Source organism: Bemisia tabaci, chromosome 6 (assembly GCF_918797505.1).
Source record: "Bemisia tabaci chromosome 6, PGI_BMITA_v3".
Lineage (NCBI taxonomy): Eukaryota > Metazoa > Arthropoda > Insecta > Hemiptera > Aleyrodidae > Bemisia > Bemisia tabaci.
Genome location: NC_092798.1, coordinates 53,594,851 through 53,609,505, shown reverse-complemented (window position 1 = coordinate 53,609,505; position 14,655 = coordinate 53,594,851). Strand labels below are relative to the sequence as shown.

Here is a 14,655-nt window from a genome sequence, read left to right as displayed (position 1 = left end):
ATAAAAATACTTGATTCCATCTAAAACCTATCTACATTTTCTGCCAAATTGTGAATTTGAGTTTCATGAATAAGTAGTGACAGATAATGAATTTAAAAACGCTTTTCTTTGGCACTAATGCTGTATGCAAGTGGTCAAGGAGAATTATTTATTGTTTGAAATGCAGTGTGTTGGAATAAAGGTTGGTAGAATGCATCCCAGCTGATCGAATTCGGAGTGGGGACCTGGGAGAGGAGGAGGGGGAAACTCTTTTGTGCTGTTGTTTGTCGTAAAATGGAACTTGTCCATGAGTTTGTGACGAGACTGCCAAGTATAATCGTTCAACCGCGGCGTTTCCTAATTCCTAATTAGTCCCAGCCATTGTTCACTTTAGAGTTTATTAATTTCTCATCTTGCTCTTCCCTATTTTCTCTCCTAAGAAACTGTGTTTGTGTTGTCAGTGATTTTAGTTGCGCGAGTGCGTCGTTGAGGATATTGTGGCGTGCGTTTCGTATTTACTTCCTGAGCTTTCTTTGTTGAAGAATGATTACGATTAAGACATCGTTCTCATGACGAAATGACGTTTTCAAATCTCTATTGAAATCCCTGTCGTGTTGAAAAATGAATTTCGAGTGGTTTGCCCTCTTGGAATATTGAAGTAGTGAGTGTATCTCGCGTGGTCCCTAGGTTTTTCTCTCCATTTTGTCTAGCTTCACTGTAAGCTTATCTGGCTACAGTTTCCTTTACATCATTTAAGTTTAAGTATATTCGCTCATAATGGCTCAACAACCAACAGGAAGTGCTACAAGAGCTCTCGCTTTAGAATACAAAAGTCTCCAAGAAGAGCCTGTTGAAGGTTTTCGCGTCAAGTTAGCTGATGATGATAACCTATTTGAATGGGAAGTTGCGATATTTGGACCTCCAGAAACTTTGTATGCAGGCGGATATTTTAAGGTAACATTGACAATGTCTGAATCACTTCTTATTATGCAGTCATATCTGATGTGCATATTCTTTGGTCACTGGTATTTTCTTACAAGACCTGGGTGACTCCCAGGCGCCTCAGTATGTAAACGTCAGAGCCTGTGTCAGATAACTTTGCTTTTTTGTTGTATGCCTGAAATACAAAAGTCCCTATCCTGCACATTCAGCAGAAAATAATGTATTTTCACAGCTATCTGAAACAGGTTTTACCATGATTGCGTCAAGGGTGGGTATCCTTTAATGTAGGTAAACAGCATCCCTATTTTTACATCAAAAGTGGGAAGCATCTTAACCACACAGTAAGAAGCAATTGCATGTTGTATGCCCGGATTCCTGAAAGAGATGCTATGCAAGCTTTAAAACAGGGGTTCAGAAAATTTGGCACCCAAGGTTGGTAAATTTGAAATTGACTGTCTAGAAAATGCAGGAGTACGCTCCGACGCGTCTTTGTGTAAGCAGTTGATGATGAGAAATTTGTGGTGAAAACTGGCAAGGTTTTTTCTAGCTACAGGACACTGGGGTACAAGGTTCTTTTCTCAATTTATTTCCTAAATTTTCTTCTCAGTTCTTTGGAAGCAGGAAGCAACGATGATTACATTGAATGAAACTGACTGCAAGTTGGCTTCATTGAAGAAAGGAGGCAAGCATGCCTCTTGTTTGTAAAGAAAAGTGTTGACCGCGCTCCTTCCTTGTGAAAGTACGGTGTTTCCTACCCTTCAAGGTTATATTTGTGAAAGTAACCTTGATTTATGCAGCTACTTAAGAACTTTCCAAACCCCTGCCTGAAAATTTTTCGAGACGATAAATGACTAAATAGAGCCCAATAATAAGGAATTGAATGGTGTTTTCATGACTGAAGATGAATTATTTCAAGTATAGCAATTTACCAAGAACCTCCTGATGCACATGCTTATTAAACAATGCAGGTAACAAAATGCTTCCAACACTCACAATTTTTTCACCAAGCACACCCTCAGACTTGAAATGATTATTTTAGTCCATGCCACAAAGAGTGGTGAGAGTTAATGGTGTCCTCAGATAAGTTGACCGTTGTTTACTTTCGGTTTGCAAGGGCAGGCGACGGATTTCGGCCTTTGCACAGACCATCGTTGCTACTATCCATCATGATAACATCTGTCTCATGATCGTGTCATAAAAAAACTACTCATTAATTAAGATCCTTGACTTTTATGTGGTTGTGACTTCTGTGTGACTGGGAATGGAAGTATTACGAGGTTTGAAGGTATTAAAAAACCTATCCAAGCTTGGGTTCTCGCTACTGCGAGAGTCGCATGTTTTCATGTGGATGGTAGTGACGCGAATACGCCTGCAAACCGAAAGTAAACAAATGCCAACTTATGTGACGACACTTCCTGGTGGAATTGGTGACTGGCCCCGGGTATTATTATAAAGGGCTAAAATGCAGATGCATTGACTTGTTCAGATAATTTGAGTTTGCCCAAGTGAATCAACCCCTAAAATTTGGCCCATCTGCCCACCTGACTGCCTCCCACTGTCTTTTGTGTGGAGTATAAGTACATAATTTTTTCTACAAAAATTCCATTTAACTCATCATACATGATGTTGGTTACTTCTAGGTACCACTTATCATGTCTGTTAACCCCTCCAATAGCAAGTTTGCCTGTCTCATATACTTTTCACCCATGCGCACTTTTAGGAAGTTGTAGTTCATTTTTGACAAGGGCCAAGGGGTTTGTGAGAGTCTATTTCTAACGAGGACGATCCGGGGGGTTTAAGTATGATAAACGGCTAGTTCACTTCTTAGTTTCCTCTGTGGTGGGGGTTTAATCAAGGAACTGCACATTTTATTTCCAGAGTTTCAGAATTTCACTTCTTTTTTTCTCTTTTTTTCCTGTTAGAAAACCTCAGTTTTATTGTTCAACAATGTCAGAAAATACTTAGTCCCCTAACAAAGAAGAAAAGTCACCGAAAGTTCTAATAAGTATGCCTGTCAGTTTTTCAACTAATTAGTTTTGTCTAATGGGAGGACTACAATATCACAACTCGAAAGAAACATTTTGTCTGCATTTTTAAACATTAAAAAATTCTTGAATGTGTGAAAGTTCCCATGAAAATTTTATCTTGAATCCCCTTCTTTTGTGTATCAAGGCCTTTTATCGAGGGATGGGTAGGGTAAATGACAGAGGGCAAGAAGTCCCCCCCCCCCCCCCTTCTGGGAGCAGTGATGAATCCGTTTGCAGGATGAGCATCCAAGAATCGTCACCAGACATCGACGGTAAACTCCCAATTTACGTATCCCGTTTGTGGTGTTTTAAAACATCCGCTGTTTGGATCCTCGTTTGAAGCTGGAAAAACCTCCTGTGCCTTCCTTTAGAGCTGGGGTAGTCCCACAGATTGCTCTTGATGGGGTGTCTTTTAGTGTCCTCTTAGACCCCCCTTGAGGGTGTGCACTTTGGCTTTGGGCCCCCCCCCCCCCCCACAAAAAGTTCCTAGTTCCGCCCATGCAGGAGCAATTTGCCAAATCAGGTCCTGACTTTCAGGCGATTTGGCGAGTGAAGTGATCACTAAGAGACCGTAATTTTCGACTTCCAAAAATTACTTTTACTCTAAAAGGAAGGCATAAGTGTGGTGTCGTTATCATAGATTGTCTCTGATCTATATCCTCAAGGCCCTTGGTGACAGGTGGGAACTTTCACTCTCTAGGTCCCATCACCCAACTCTTGAAACTGCCGTAAAATCTACTTGTTTGCTGTTGAGCAACGTGTTGAGTGTTGAGCAATCCGTTCCACAAACGAGGCGCTAGCCGGTTTCTCACGTCGCGGACGCGAGTCTCGCAGCTGATGCGATAAGTTGATACCTCTCTGGTCTCCCAGAGTTAGGAAAATTTCTCGCAAGTTCCCCCCCCCCCCCTCCCTCAACGTGTCCCTGTCTCAAGTGGACAACGCTGTTTTACCCTTAATTTAAATCCAACTTAAGTATCGTATTCCTTCCAAGGCCGCAGTATCCCCCGGATATAAAGCCTAAAACAACATACAAAAAAAAAGTATCGATTCGAGATGAGTCAGCATGCCTCGCCGGTAATGGATCGTTTTTCATGCATCTGAATGAAGAAGAAACCTAAGTCGATTGTTTGGAACTTTGAATTTTAATGAATTGTGAAAAGTCGGGTTTTGCCGTTGAACCTTGAATTGTCTTGTCCTGTTGCTTATTTGGACGGATCTGGTTACTTTTATGCTCCCTACATTAACAGAGCTCGAATCCGGCAATAGCTCACTTATCTGAAACATATTTTTACAACCAATATCCTCGGGGTCTTTCGTAGATGGTGGTAGATGCCAGTATGCTTACCGCCGATTCCCGACCTTCGATTTGGCCTTTAGAGTCGTCAAACACTGAAGTAAAAGCCAACATTTGATCTATCACCACCCGAAAAGAATCTCACCTATCTGGAAGGGAATGAAGCAATCAGTGTGGAAAATGTTTCACTGTTTTTCCTCCATTTAAATTCACTGAATATATGGATCCTAACTTGAGGCAGGCTACCTCACATAGAATTTGATTGCATTTTGCATAAAGGAACCAGGAGCTTTGCAATTTCGTTAAGATTGTACAACTTCATCCATTGCAAAATGACTATTAAAATCCTAAAAAAAAATGAAATTTACAGGGTAATTTTTCCCTTTTACAGTTTTTAGCAAGTAAAGTAGAATGTGTTTATAGATAATCAGGTTTTTCTTCCAAGACCAAAGAAGCTGCATAATCTTAGCAACATTGCAATGCTCCTGGTCCCTTATTGCAAAATGCGATCCAATCAATTGTTGCACAAAGATTTAAATGGAGAAAAAGCAGTGTTGCCAACTTGGAAGAATTACCAGTGGTTAACGACGTTGCCCAACTGGCTCCGGGTAATGTCGTAAGTGCGCCAAAACACGTCGACGGTGAAACTCTCAAGCCACGTACCTTGCTTCCGGTGTTGTCAAATTTTACCGTTTATTTAATTTTTTAAAGGAAAAAATAAACATGATTCCTCGAACAAAAATGTCTTCGTCGTTAGAAGAAAAATCGCAGCAGTTTTTGATAATTACTATTGATATTGATCAGTTTTCCATTTAAAAAAGCCTGCAACCTGCAACGTCGCGAACCGAGGCAAGTGCTTTCGGAGTTTCACAGTCTATGTGTCAATCTTCAGTCGACGCAAAGGTTTTACCCTACCCAAATTATAAGCAAATAATAGTTTTTAAGGAAAGCTTATCCAGGGAATTGACAAGAGGTCAGCTAGGAAGGGTCATTCTTCAGCACCCCTCAAAAGTTTATCCTACTCTAGTTTATCCTAAATCACCGCAACCTTTCTCTGGATTTGAATTCATGGCCTGTTTTTTTCACCGGCGTTTTCTGCCTGAAAAAATATGGGGGTCAGAACTTAATCGGAGGGCGAAGAGTCACGCTCATCGCCAGTATCCGCCTGCAATCTTTGAGGTAGGCCAGCAAACATCCTTCGCGTGGTATTAGTTGCCTATTCAAAGATTTGCGCCTCATGTTGCTCCACAAATCTTTATCTCCTGCACGAAAGAACGTATCTCGATTGCGTTTTCTCAATATTTCTTCTTAACACTTTATTGCTTGTAGACACCATCTCGTGAATTTGTCTGAAATTTCTTGGGATTTTTCTTTATACCCACTTGTGAAAAAAGCAGCTTTGCACTTACAACGGTTTTCTCATGGGGAAAAAAAAATGTTCCTAGAAATATTGAAACAGCCAAGTTGAGGTACATTTCTTCGTGGAAGCGACGACGGAAATTCGGTCTCACAGTCCGTCAGAAATAAATCCATCCACCTGATGACTTGGATGGTAGCTATGTTTCCCTATTTAAAGCTTGCATGTTGATGATAAATACATAATACAGGGTGTCTAGCTTCAGGATTTTCCCGATTTCCACAATTCTATCAGGATTTGAGGTCAATCAGGATTTAATCCCGATTTCATCAGGATTTGAGGAAAAATCGGTCGTAAAATCAGAATTTGAGAAAAGTCGGCTGTCCGATCGGATTTTTTTACGATTTCGCATACGCTCATGCAGAAATTTTAATTTTTCTCCGCAAAAAATCAGGATTTAATCAGAATTTGGAAAAAATTTGAAATCGGGATTTAGCCGTAAAAAATCAGGAAAAATCAGGATTTCCCAAAATGAAAAAACCTAGACACCCTGTAATACCTAATACATAAATACATGACACATATCAGAAAAATAAATAATTTACGGGTTGCCTCTCTGGCGTGGGTGGAGGAAACACAACTAGGATTTCCATTGGGATTTATTGCCGAAAATATAATAACTGGATTGTGAGGCTGGTTGAAGCGTTTGCAGTTGGGAGAGAGGCAGTATGAAGATGGTGAGCTTCTGGGTAACTCACGAGTAAGCCTTAACATTGATCGGTACGAAGGCCAAGTCGCGCTCTCGCTCGCGTACCCGCAGGTGTGGAATTGTGGATCCAGTACTCGAGTCGGCACCACTCTTGCCGTCCCGCTAATTATCCTCCCGATTTACCGCCTACTTATCCTCCCAACTTGGCAGCCCTCCCTTCTCGTCCATTTGAATGCATGCGAAACAATCGAAATTTATCGAGGGTAACTGCCTCGTGTGGAATCGATAAAATACAGTGGCGAGGCGTGAATGATCCATTATCGATATTTTCCCATTTGAAACTACGGTAAAAAATCGATTATCAAGGCGTTCGCTGCCAACACCCTTTATATCGATCCTTTTCCATCGGTTAAAACGGCAGATCGAAGGATATATCGCGAAGCATGCCACGCCAGTGATAAAATAGAATGGAGTTTGATGGAGGACAAAGAGAGCGAGAGTCGTTGCATTTCCACGAGAAGCTCGACAACATGGTGAAGACCAACGTTGATCTTCGACTCGAAACCGCGGCTCCCGCCCAGCCACCAGCCGAGCATCAGGAAATGGGGCAAACGAAAAAAAAATGGCTTGAGCGTTTTTGCGTAAAATCCTCATCAGGTCAAATGAGTATTCGCCGAGTTTTTTTTTTTTTTTTTTTTTTTTTTTTTCATTCTTTCTCTTGCGCGCAAGTGGTGTGCGAATGATACTCACGGATTGTTCCTCTCTTGAAAGCACGTGTCTTTTTCAAGGTTATTTTTAGCATCATCACATGGCCAAGTTGTAGTTTCGCTACCACTGGAGCGTCAGTTATTTTCATGGATGCTAGAGACGGGGTGTAGAGACACAAGTTATAAAATTCGCAGTTCAGGATCCTCGTGTGTATTCGCGGGTGTGTTATTTACCGGTGGGGTCGTGGTGGAATCAGTGGAAGGAGCCCCCCCCCCCCCCCCCCCTCCTCGACCAAGAGGTTCTGAGTTCGATTCCTGGCCAGAATGACTCGGAATGTTTCAAACAAACGGCTTTTGCAGGCGAGGCTAGGAATGAGGTATTTGGTGTACCAGTTAAGACCCTCTGCGGATTCTTCAGAGGACTGAAATAATGCGATCCATTGCCATTAAATATGTTAGTTGGATTGTCGGGTTGCCACTCCAGCCGTAATGTACCGACAATGAGGAGTGCAAGCGTGGCGCACGAGGAAATCCGTGAGCTCCTGAGGGAATTTTTAGATGTACCTTCAGTAATTTTTTTGGTGAAGAAAAAACTGTAAAAAAGCGAGGGAGAAAAAAGGAAAGCTCACCTTTTTTTTTAAAAAAAAAAAAAAAAAAAAAAAAAAATCGCTCAACGCGCGTTTTCAGTGGTTTTGCGGAGTGAGAAAATTTTCCGATGGAGAGGAAATTTTAAGGCTCAGATTGCTGACTAATTTTTACACCGAAAACTCTCTGGATCCCTCGCACAAGTTTTTTTATAGCATTATTTTAAGCTTTGAAGTAACTAGTCTATTTTTTAATTCTTTGCCTCCTTGTTTAATTTTGGTGTAAAAGTGACCCAGACCATACTCGTGCTCTATGCACAACATTTCCAACTTCTCGTTGAAAGTTGCCAAGTTCACGTCGATGAATTCCACATTTTATCCATCGCGGCCATTTCGTCAATTTAATTTTTCGTTGGTTGTGAAGAATCAACATTGTAGGCACTCGGAAGAAGGGGAAACAGTGTTGGAAAATTGTCACCGTTGTGTGTGCGCAAGAAGAATCCAGTAGTGTGGCGTGCTTTGCCGATATATCGATTGATATGTCATTTAAACCTATGAAAAAGGATCGATAAACAAGGTGTCTGCAGCGAATCGATTCTTTACCATAGGGTAAAATTGCATAGCAATCGATGTATCGCAATTCACGCCACGCCATTGGAAGAATCCCCAAAGTGACGTCACGTGCAAAGCAGTGGCTAGAAGCTGAGCAATGAAACATCTAGTCACCTTGGGCGTGTGTAATAGAATTAGCGAGGATTATCTTCAACTCAACGTTTTCCCTTGCACCGAGTAAAATAAAACCCTAAAATACCCTATTATTTAGTTGCCGCGCGGCCGCGCCACATCATTCTGGGATGTTCCCGTCTCTCACCGAAACGTCGTAATCTCGTAATTTCTGCACGTGTCTTCAGTGTTTTGATTACGGGCTCGATGTGTGAGAGTTAATGTGAGATTCAATTGGGAGCTATCGTAACTCATCAACGCCTCCCTATTATAATCATTCAAATTGATTAGCGTTAATCACGCATGCTCCAATTCACTTCCAACCATGAAAACCACGCAACTCTCTTCGCAACATCGCAGATTTCCTGTCCGTGGATTTGTTCGCAGGGTGGCCAAGACTACCCTCCGATTTGGTATATGCGTCGCAGGCCAAACGCCAAACCAACCAATCGCCGCGCCGTCGACTCGGACGTTTTCGTCGTCCCTATAGATCAGAGCACAAAACTACCACTATGAAGTATGGCGAATACATTAGTGAAAATTATAATATGTTCTGATGTTTACCTCCTAAAATAAGGGCTGCGTCTGATAGTTATTTATTCACTTACCCAAGTTCTCTCTGAACTGATGGAGAATTTTGGTTAGAATTACAAGGGTCTTATTTTTTTCTCGCTGAAGCTGTTGTTGGCCCCATCCATCATCGTGAACAGCTATTTGCGCGTCTGTGCGTGTAAGGATTCCCATCAATCCTGGTCCCATTTTCCCAATATGTTGATATTCTTGTAATATTCTTTGTGCCACCTTCGTTTTTTTTATTATTACGTTCAATAATCTAAGTATGTATGTGGATGTCTCTGAATCAGGATGGAAACGAATAAGAAACATAAAGGTTTCCAAACTCCACGTCTCTTCCCGTTGTGTAATTTTCTTGGCGCCTCACTCTCGTTTGTTTGTTTATTTCCAGGCACACATGAAATTCCCACCAGACTACCCTTATTCACCACCTAGCATTCGATTCCTAACCAAAGTGTGGCACCCGAATGTTTATGAAGTAAGTACTCAAATCAGTACCTAATAACACTCACTATTTTTACTTTTGCAGATTTATATCAACCGATAAGTAAAGTTTTCTTACGAAAAAATTATGCATAATCGGATATCTGAAATCTCATCGAAAAAGTAGAAGAAGAACGTAGAATTTTTTCCGTCAGAGAATTTTTCGATTCGGAATCTCGCAAAAGAAATCACGCGCACATTCTTTCATCGTCTGATCTCGATCGTCGAGGGATTTCAAATGCGTCAAGTCGTTTTAGCTCTCAAGTCAGGGCAGAATGAAATTTACCAATAATGTAACCCTGGACAAAGTGTTGAGTGTGAAGGAAAAATTACCCTGTATTATTTTTTTCTTTATTTACTTTGAAAGATGGGGTGCAAGTCCGGGAATTTTGCCGTTGGTAGTACGGGATTTTTCGATAAATTCAGGAAATGTTGAAATTTTACTTCAGAAGCAAATTTAATGGGTGGGGCAAAAAATCAGACGAAATGTATTACGTATCGCAAGAAGGCCTCGTACGGAAGTGATGCCGCCGCGTGAATTTTCTCCGCAGGATTTTGTACGAATGAAAAATGATCGATGTCACAGCAGAGTCGACAGATTCTAACGCGTCTCTCGGTGCATTTTCGTCTGGTGGCCGTAAAATGTTTAACCTCAACATTTTCCTGAGAATAATCACCTTCCAACGTCACTCGTAACAGTGCTTAAAATTTAATCCGCTCTTTTGCAGTGTTGTCGCGTCGTTTGAAAATCGGCCAGAAGTCCTCAAGTCCGAAAGAACAACGAGCGACTCCATTTGATGATATTTTCATTTTGAATGAGCCATATGTCAAGACTTAATTTAATTCTCAAACTCGGATTTCAAGATGTCATAAAAAGCAAGCCTTTGATAGGCAGGATCACCCCTCCCCCAAAGGATCATAAAAAAATCTATTAAAATTTTGCGATCTGTTAATAATATAGTAATAGCTCCTGCAAGAACAGGTAATGAAATCAATAATAAGAATACAGTAATTAGTTCTGACCAGACAAATAAACTTAAATATTCAAAGTTTATACCAAGAACCCGCATATTAAAAATTGGAACAATAAAATTCACTGAACCTAGAATTGAAGATACACCTGCAATATGTATAGAAAAAATCAATAAATCAACTGATAAACCTCTATGAGGTAACCTTAAAGACAAAGAGATCCTTCCAATCGCATTTGAATGCCTTTCAAAGGATCGGCGCGTTATGGGGTCGTTCATAAAATACGTAACGCGGTAGGAGAAAGGGGTTTGAGTTTGCGTTACCAAGGATAGAGGGGCGGGGGGTAGGACTGCGTCACGTAACGCTAGAATAGTCGCATGTCATCGATGAAAGATGAAAAATCGTCAGGAGTAGGTAATTTCTCTTGGCTGATCTGATGGTGGGGGGTTGAACAAATTGTTCCGTAATATTTTGGGGAGGCTATATATGGATGTGTGTTACGGTTGCGTTAGGAGGGGGAGAAGGGTGTAAAGAAATCCGAATGTGAGCTTTACGTATTTTATGAACGGCTCCTGTTAAATGGATTCAACTCTCTCCCTCGTGCGGTAGGTCTGCCAGAAATAAAAACGTGATTGAAGTATCATCGCGTTGAGGGAATAATGCATGGATTATTGGCGATTTGGTAGCGCGGTTCCAGCCGGACATGGGGAGGGGGGGGGGGACTTTAAGGTCATTAGCGGGAGTGCGGCCTCAGAGTGAGACCTGGAGGTCGCGGCAGACGCTGGATATGTGTCATACGCTGTCGATACCCTTTTTCGGATTATCTTTGTCCCTATCGCTCGGCGGCGGCGGCGCATGCGCATGAAACGGCAGCGGCGCTTCCGCCAGTTCCAACTTGTTCCTCCTTTCCTGACCGCGCATGTTCGCACCGAAAGTGGAGCTATTTCCGAGCTTTTGTCCTGAGAAGAGCTTTTCGAGCTTGCTCATCGTCCTTTCTTTAGAGTGTTACGCAAAGTTTCCGGCTCAGGAGCTCTTGTTGGAGGCGGTACTTGTCACTTAGAGCGCGGGTTGCTCTTTCAAAAATTCCTTTTCGCAAATTCTTAGAGCAGTGGGCACTTTCACAGACGTGACAACGCTCCTTCCAAAATTGTGCTTTTTAATAAGTACGTATGCAGGGATGTAGGAAGTTCTTGGCTTTCGCAGTTTCGAGCAACCAGGGATTAACCCACGCACAATGAGTGTGCGCCTTCGGAGTAATTTTTTACAAAATTCTACATTTAAACAGTAATTTACTCAAAAATTCAACGCTTTCGCTGTTTTTTTTTTTTTTTTTTTTTTTTTTTTTTTTTTTTTTTTTTTTTTTTTTTAAATTTACACAATCTTTGTCTTAATGTCCCGTAAAAAATCAGTGCATTGAGCTTCTCTTTTTTAAAATAAAACTGATTTTTTTATTCATGCAACCGAACTTCTCTGATTAGTCTTTCTTACACCTGATGTTCATTCAGGTATACAAACTGGATGCAGAGTTCGACGAACCGAATAGTAGGGATGATATGGAACACCATGTTCTCCGTCATTTTGAGGATACGTAATTTTATCATTTTGGAAGTTAAAATCTTTGTTCTTATCACTTATTTCGCCCCATCAAACTCTTTTACTCGTGCGTTAAAGTCTCCGAGTCAGTCGAAAAGAGTTGACGTTCTCCCTTATTTCGTGGGTATGCAATTTTACCTATTTGGAAGTCGAAACAGCCGTATCACATGTTTCGCTCCTGTCCAACTTTTTTACCTTCCGTAAGTCTTCTTTACGTCTCTGAGCAAGTGGAAAAGAAACCAAGTTCTTTTTACTTCTGTGGATATGCGTGAAAGGTTTGTTGCTTCATAATTGGACGTATTTATGCTAGAAGAAAACACTATGTGTACAGGGTTTGCGTGATACTTAATTCCTTTTAGCGTAAATATTTCAATCGTAATCGAATCTTGGAAAAGGGATCTCATCTTCTAGAAGGAAATTTCAGAAACTTGGAGCTTCGCGCGAAAAGCGATGGCGGGGAGCGCCTGCAAAACTGTAGGAATACTTCAAGCACCGCGCCGGCGGATCCTGATCTCCACTCTCGCTCTCGGCTCTTGACTCGCGAATCGCGCGCGGCGAGTTCCTAGATGCGCACGCTGTTTGGAAATGCGTCGGGCAGCACGCCTACACAACTTCGGAAGGTGTGCACAAAAATGGAGCGCATTTTGATCAAAAAGTAGTACATTTTATATAATCTATTATTCAAGGTCGTAGTCTACAAAGTTCGTGAACGACCGGTCGTTTGTTCGTGAAAATTTTTAGTATGTGGTCGATGCAAATTATTCCAATTTGACGAGTTGGCGCTCATGTCGTGCGCAAATTAGCGGCGATTGCTGACACCTTGCGACGCATATCCATTTTGCACCAGTGTATTAATAGTTAATGCTGTATTAATAGTTATTTACGACGATTTCACAGAGTTTTTTTTTTTTTTTTTTTTTTTTTTTTTTTTTTTTTTTTTTTTTACTTCAGCTCCTTCAATCTTGAAAACATGCGGTTACATTATCGTACTTCACAGTTTATAACATAATTCTTTTCCGCTTGTAGTGTCGGTAAAATTCACTGTTGAATCGTTAATTTTTCATCATGAGAAAGATTTCTTCCCGCATTCAAATGGAGTTTATGTTTAAATAGGGAGGAAATTAATTCATGTTTAAATAATTCATCAATTTACATTGTTTTGTACTCGCTCGCATCTTCTTCCGGAAAAATGTTAACGCACGTTTACTGGGTATCTCGGTCTTGAAAAGCGTCGTGCAGTTGATAAGCAAAGAAAAAAACGTATTTATCAGCTTTCACAACGTTGCAATGTGTTTCTTAGTTTTTTTTTTTTTTTTTTTTTTTAAATATTTGTGACACAACATTGTCGGTGATAAAAATACCTGCTAGATTTTATAATTAGCAGATAGCGTGATTAAATACACACAGAGCGACGGAAATAAGCTTCTCATGGTCCGTTCTTAGCTACGGTTTTTTATCATTCTCTTATCACAGGCTTTCTTTCATATTTTAAAATTTCTAATTCATTAAGCATGAATTTTATTCTTTCTTAATGCTACCGCGTTAATACCATCATATTTCCCTCATATTGATGTCTGTCATCGTTGGACTTAATTTCAATACCAGTGCAGTAAAATGGATCAGGTTTTTTTTTTTTTTTTTTTATTTTTTTTTTTTTTTTTTTTTATTTTTTATTTTTTTTTTAAGATACCCAGTCCAAGTGAACCTTTCCCAGGAAAAGACAAAAATACAAAATCTAAGAGAGAAGGTGAAGGAGAAAGATAAATGAAAGAGAGAAATATTGATGGAAAGAGAGAAAGAGCAAACAGAAACATCCATGCTCCTCCAAAGTGACAAGATGTGAAACCGTTGAATTTTATCACCCTGGCTGGGATTCGAACCCGGGACCTCTGGGCCAGGTAGTCAGTTGCGCTGAAATGAATTAGTTGTTTCCCAAAGAGAAAGACTCCATCCTCAGATGAGCCATAGTTTGCATTTATCTTGATGCAGTTATGGGGCTCGTATAAAAATGCATTTGTTCCCTTCTAAAAAGAGCCGATTTAGGATGGCAACATTTATTTTTGGGGCCGATATTTGAAGTTGCGTGGAGCGGACGACGAGATAGACAGAATTTGCGGGTCCAATTCGTGTCACTGTCTGGTCGGTCGTCGGAGTGAAAGTGCTCAGGCCGCGAGTACCGCGACGCGATGGCTATGACGAAAATCAACGAAACGTCGTGGCGCACAGAGGAACGTGAAACGAGACACCCAGGTTCAACGTCAAATTTTTGACTAAAACTCCTTTCTTACTTATTCGGTCACAGTGTGACATTTAATGGGTGCCTCTCAAAGAAATGTTGACGAAGAAACCAATGGAAGCACCTTCAAACTTCTACCAAGGGGGCAAGTTCCTGAAAAGTTCACCGGGAAAAAAAGTCTTTTGGATCCAGAGTCCACATTCTCAAAAATTTTCACCAGAAATTATACTCTTGATTCAATCGGAATTTTGCTTGAATCGAGAGCCAAACCTCTTAATTTAAGCGCATATCCTTTTGATCCAAGCATAAAATCCAATTGAATCAAGAGTATTTCTTCTTATCCAAATTTTTAAGAGTCCTCACTCTAGATCCAAGAGTCTTTTTTCCATTGATTTAAAATCTGGAAAAGTCAGGTAATTTTGTCTAATCCTGAAAAGATAGGGGATTTCTCTGCAGAAACTTGAACTTAGTTCTTC

General features: G+C 40.7%; 1 protein-coding gene across 1 annotated transcript in view; it reads left to right on the top strand.

Moving 5' to 3' along the window:
- Positions 1-254: 254 nt before the first annotated feature.
- Positions 255-14,655, top strand: part of LOC109042028 (ubiquitin-conjugating enzyme E2 R2) — a 66,976-nt gene continuing 52,575 nt past the window's right edge. Inside the window, exons 1-2 of the mRNA XM_019058578.2 lie at positions 255-933; positions 9,287-9,373. Coding sequence (XP_018914123.1) covers positions 757-933; positions 9,287-9,373 — 264 coding nt within the window. The 5' untranslated portion in view covers positions 255-756. The remainder of the gene's footprint in view (positions 934-9,286; positions 9,374-14,655) is intronic.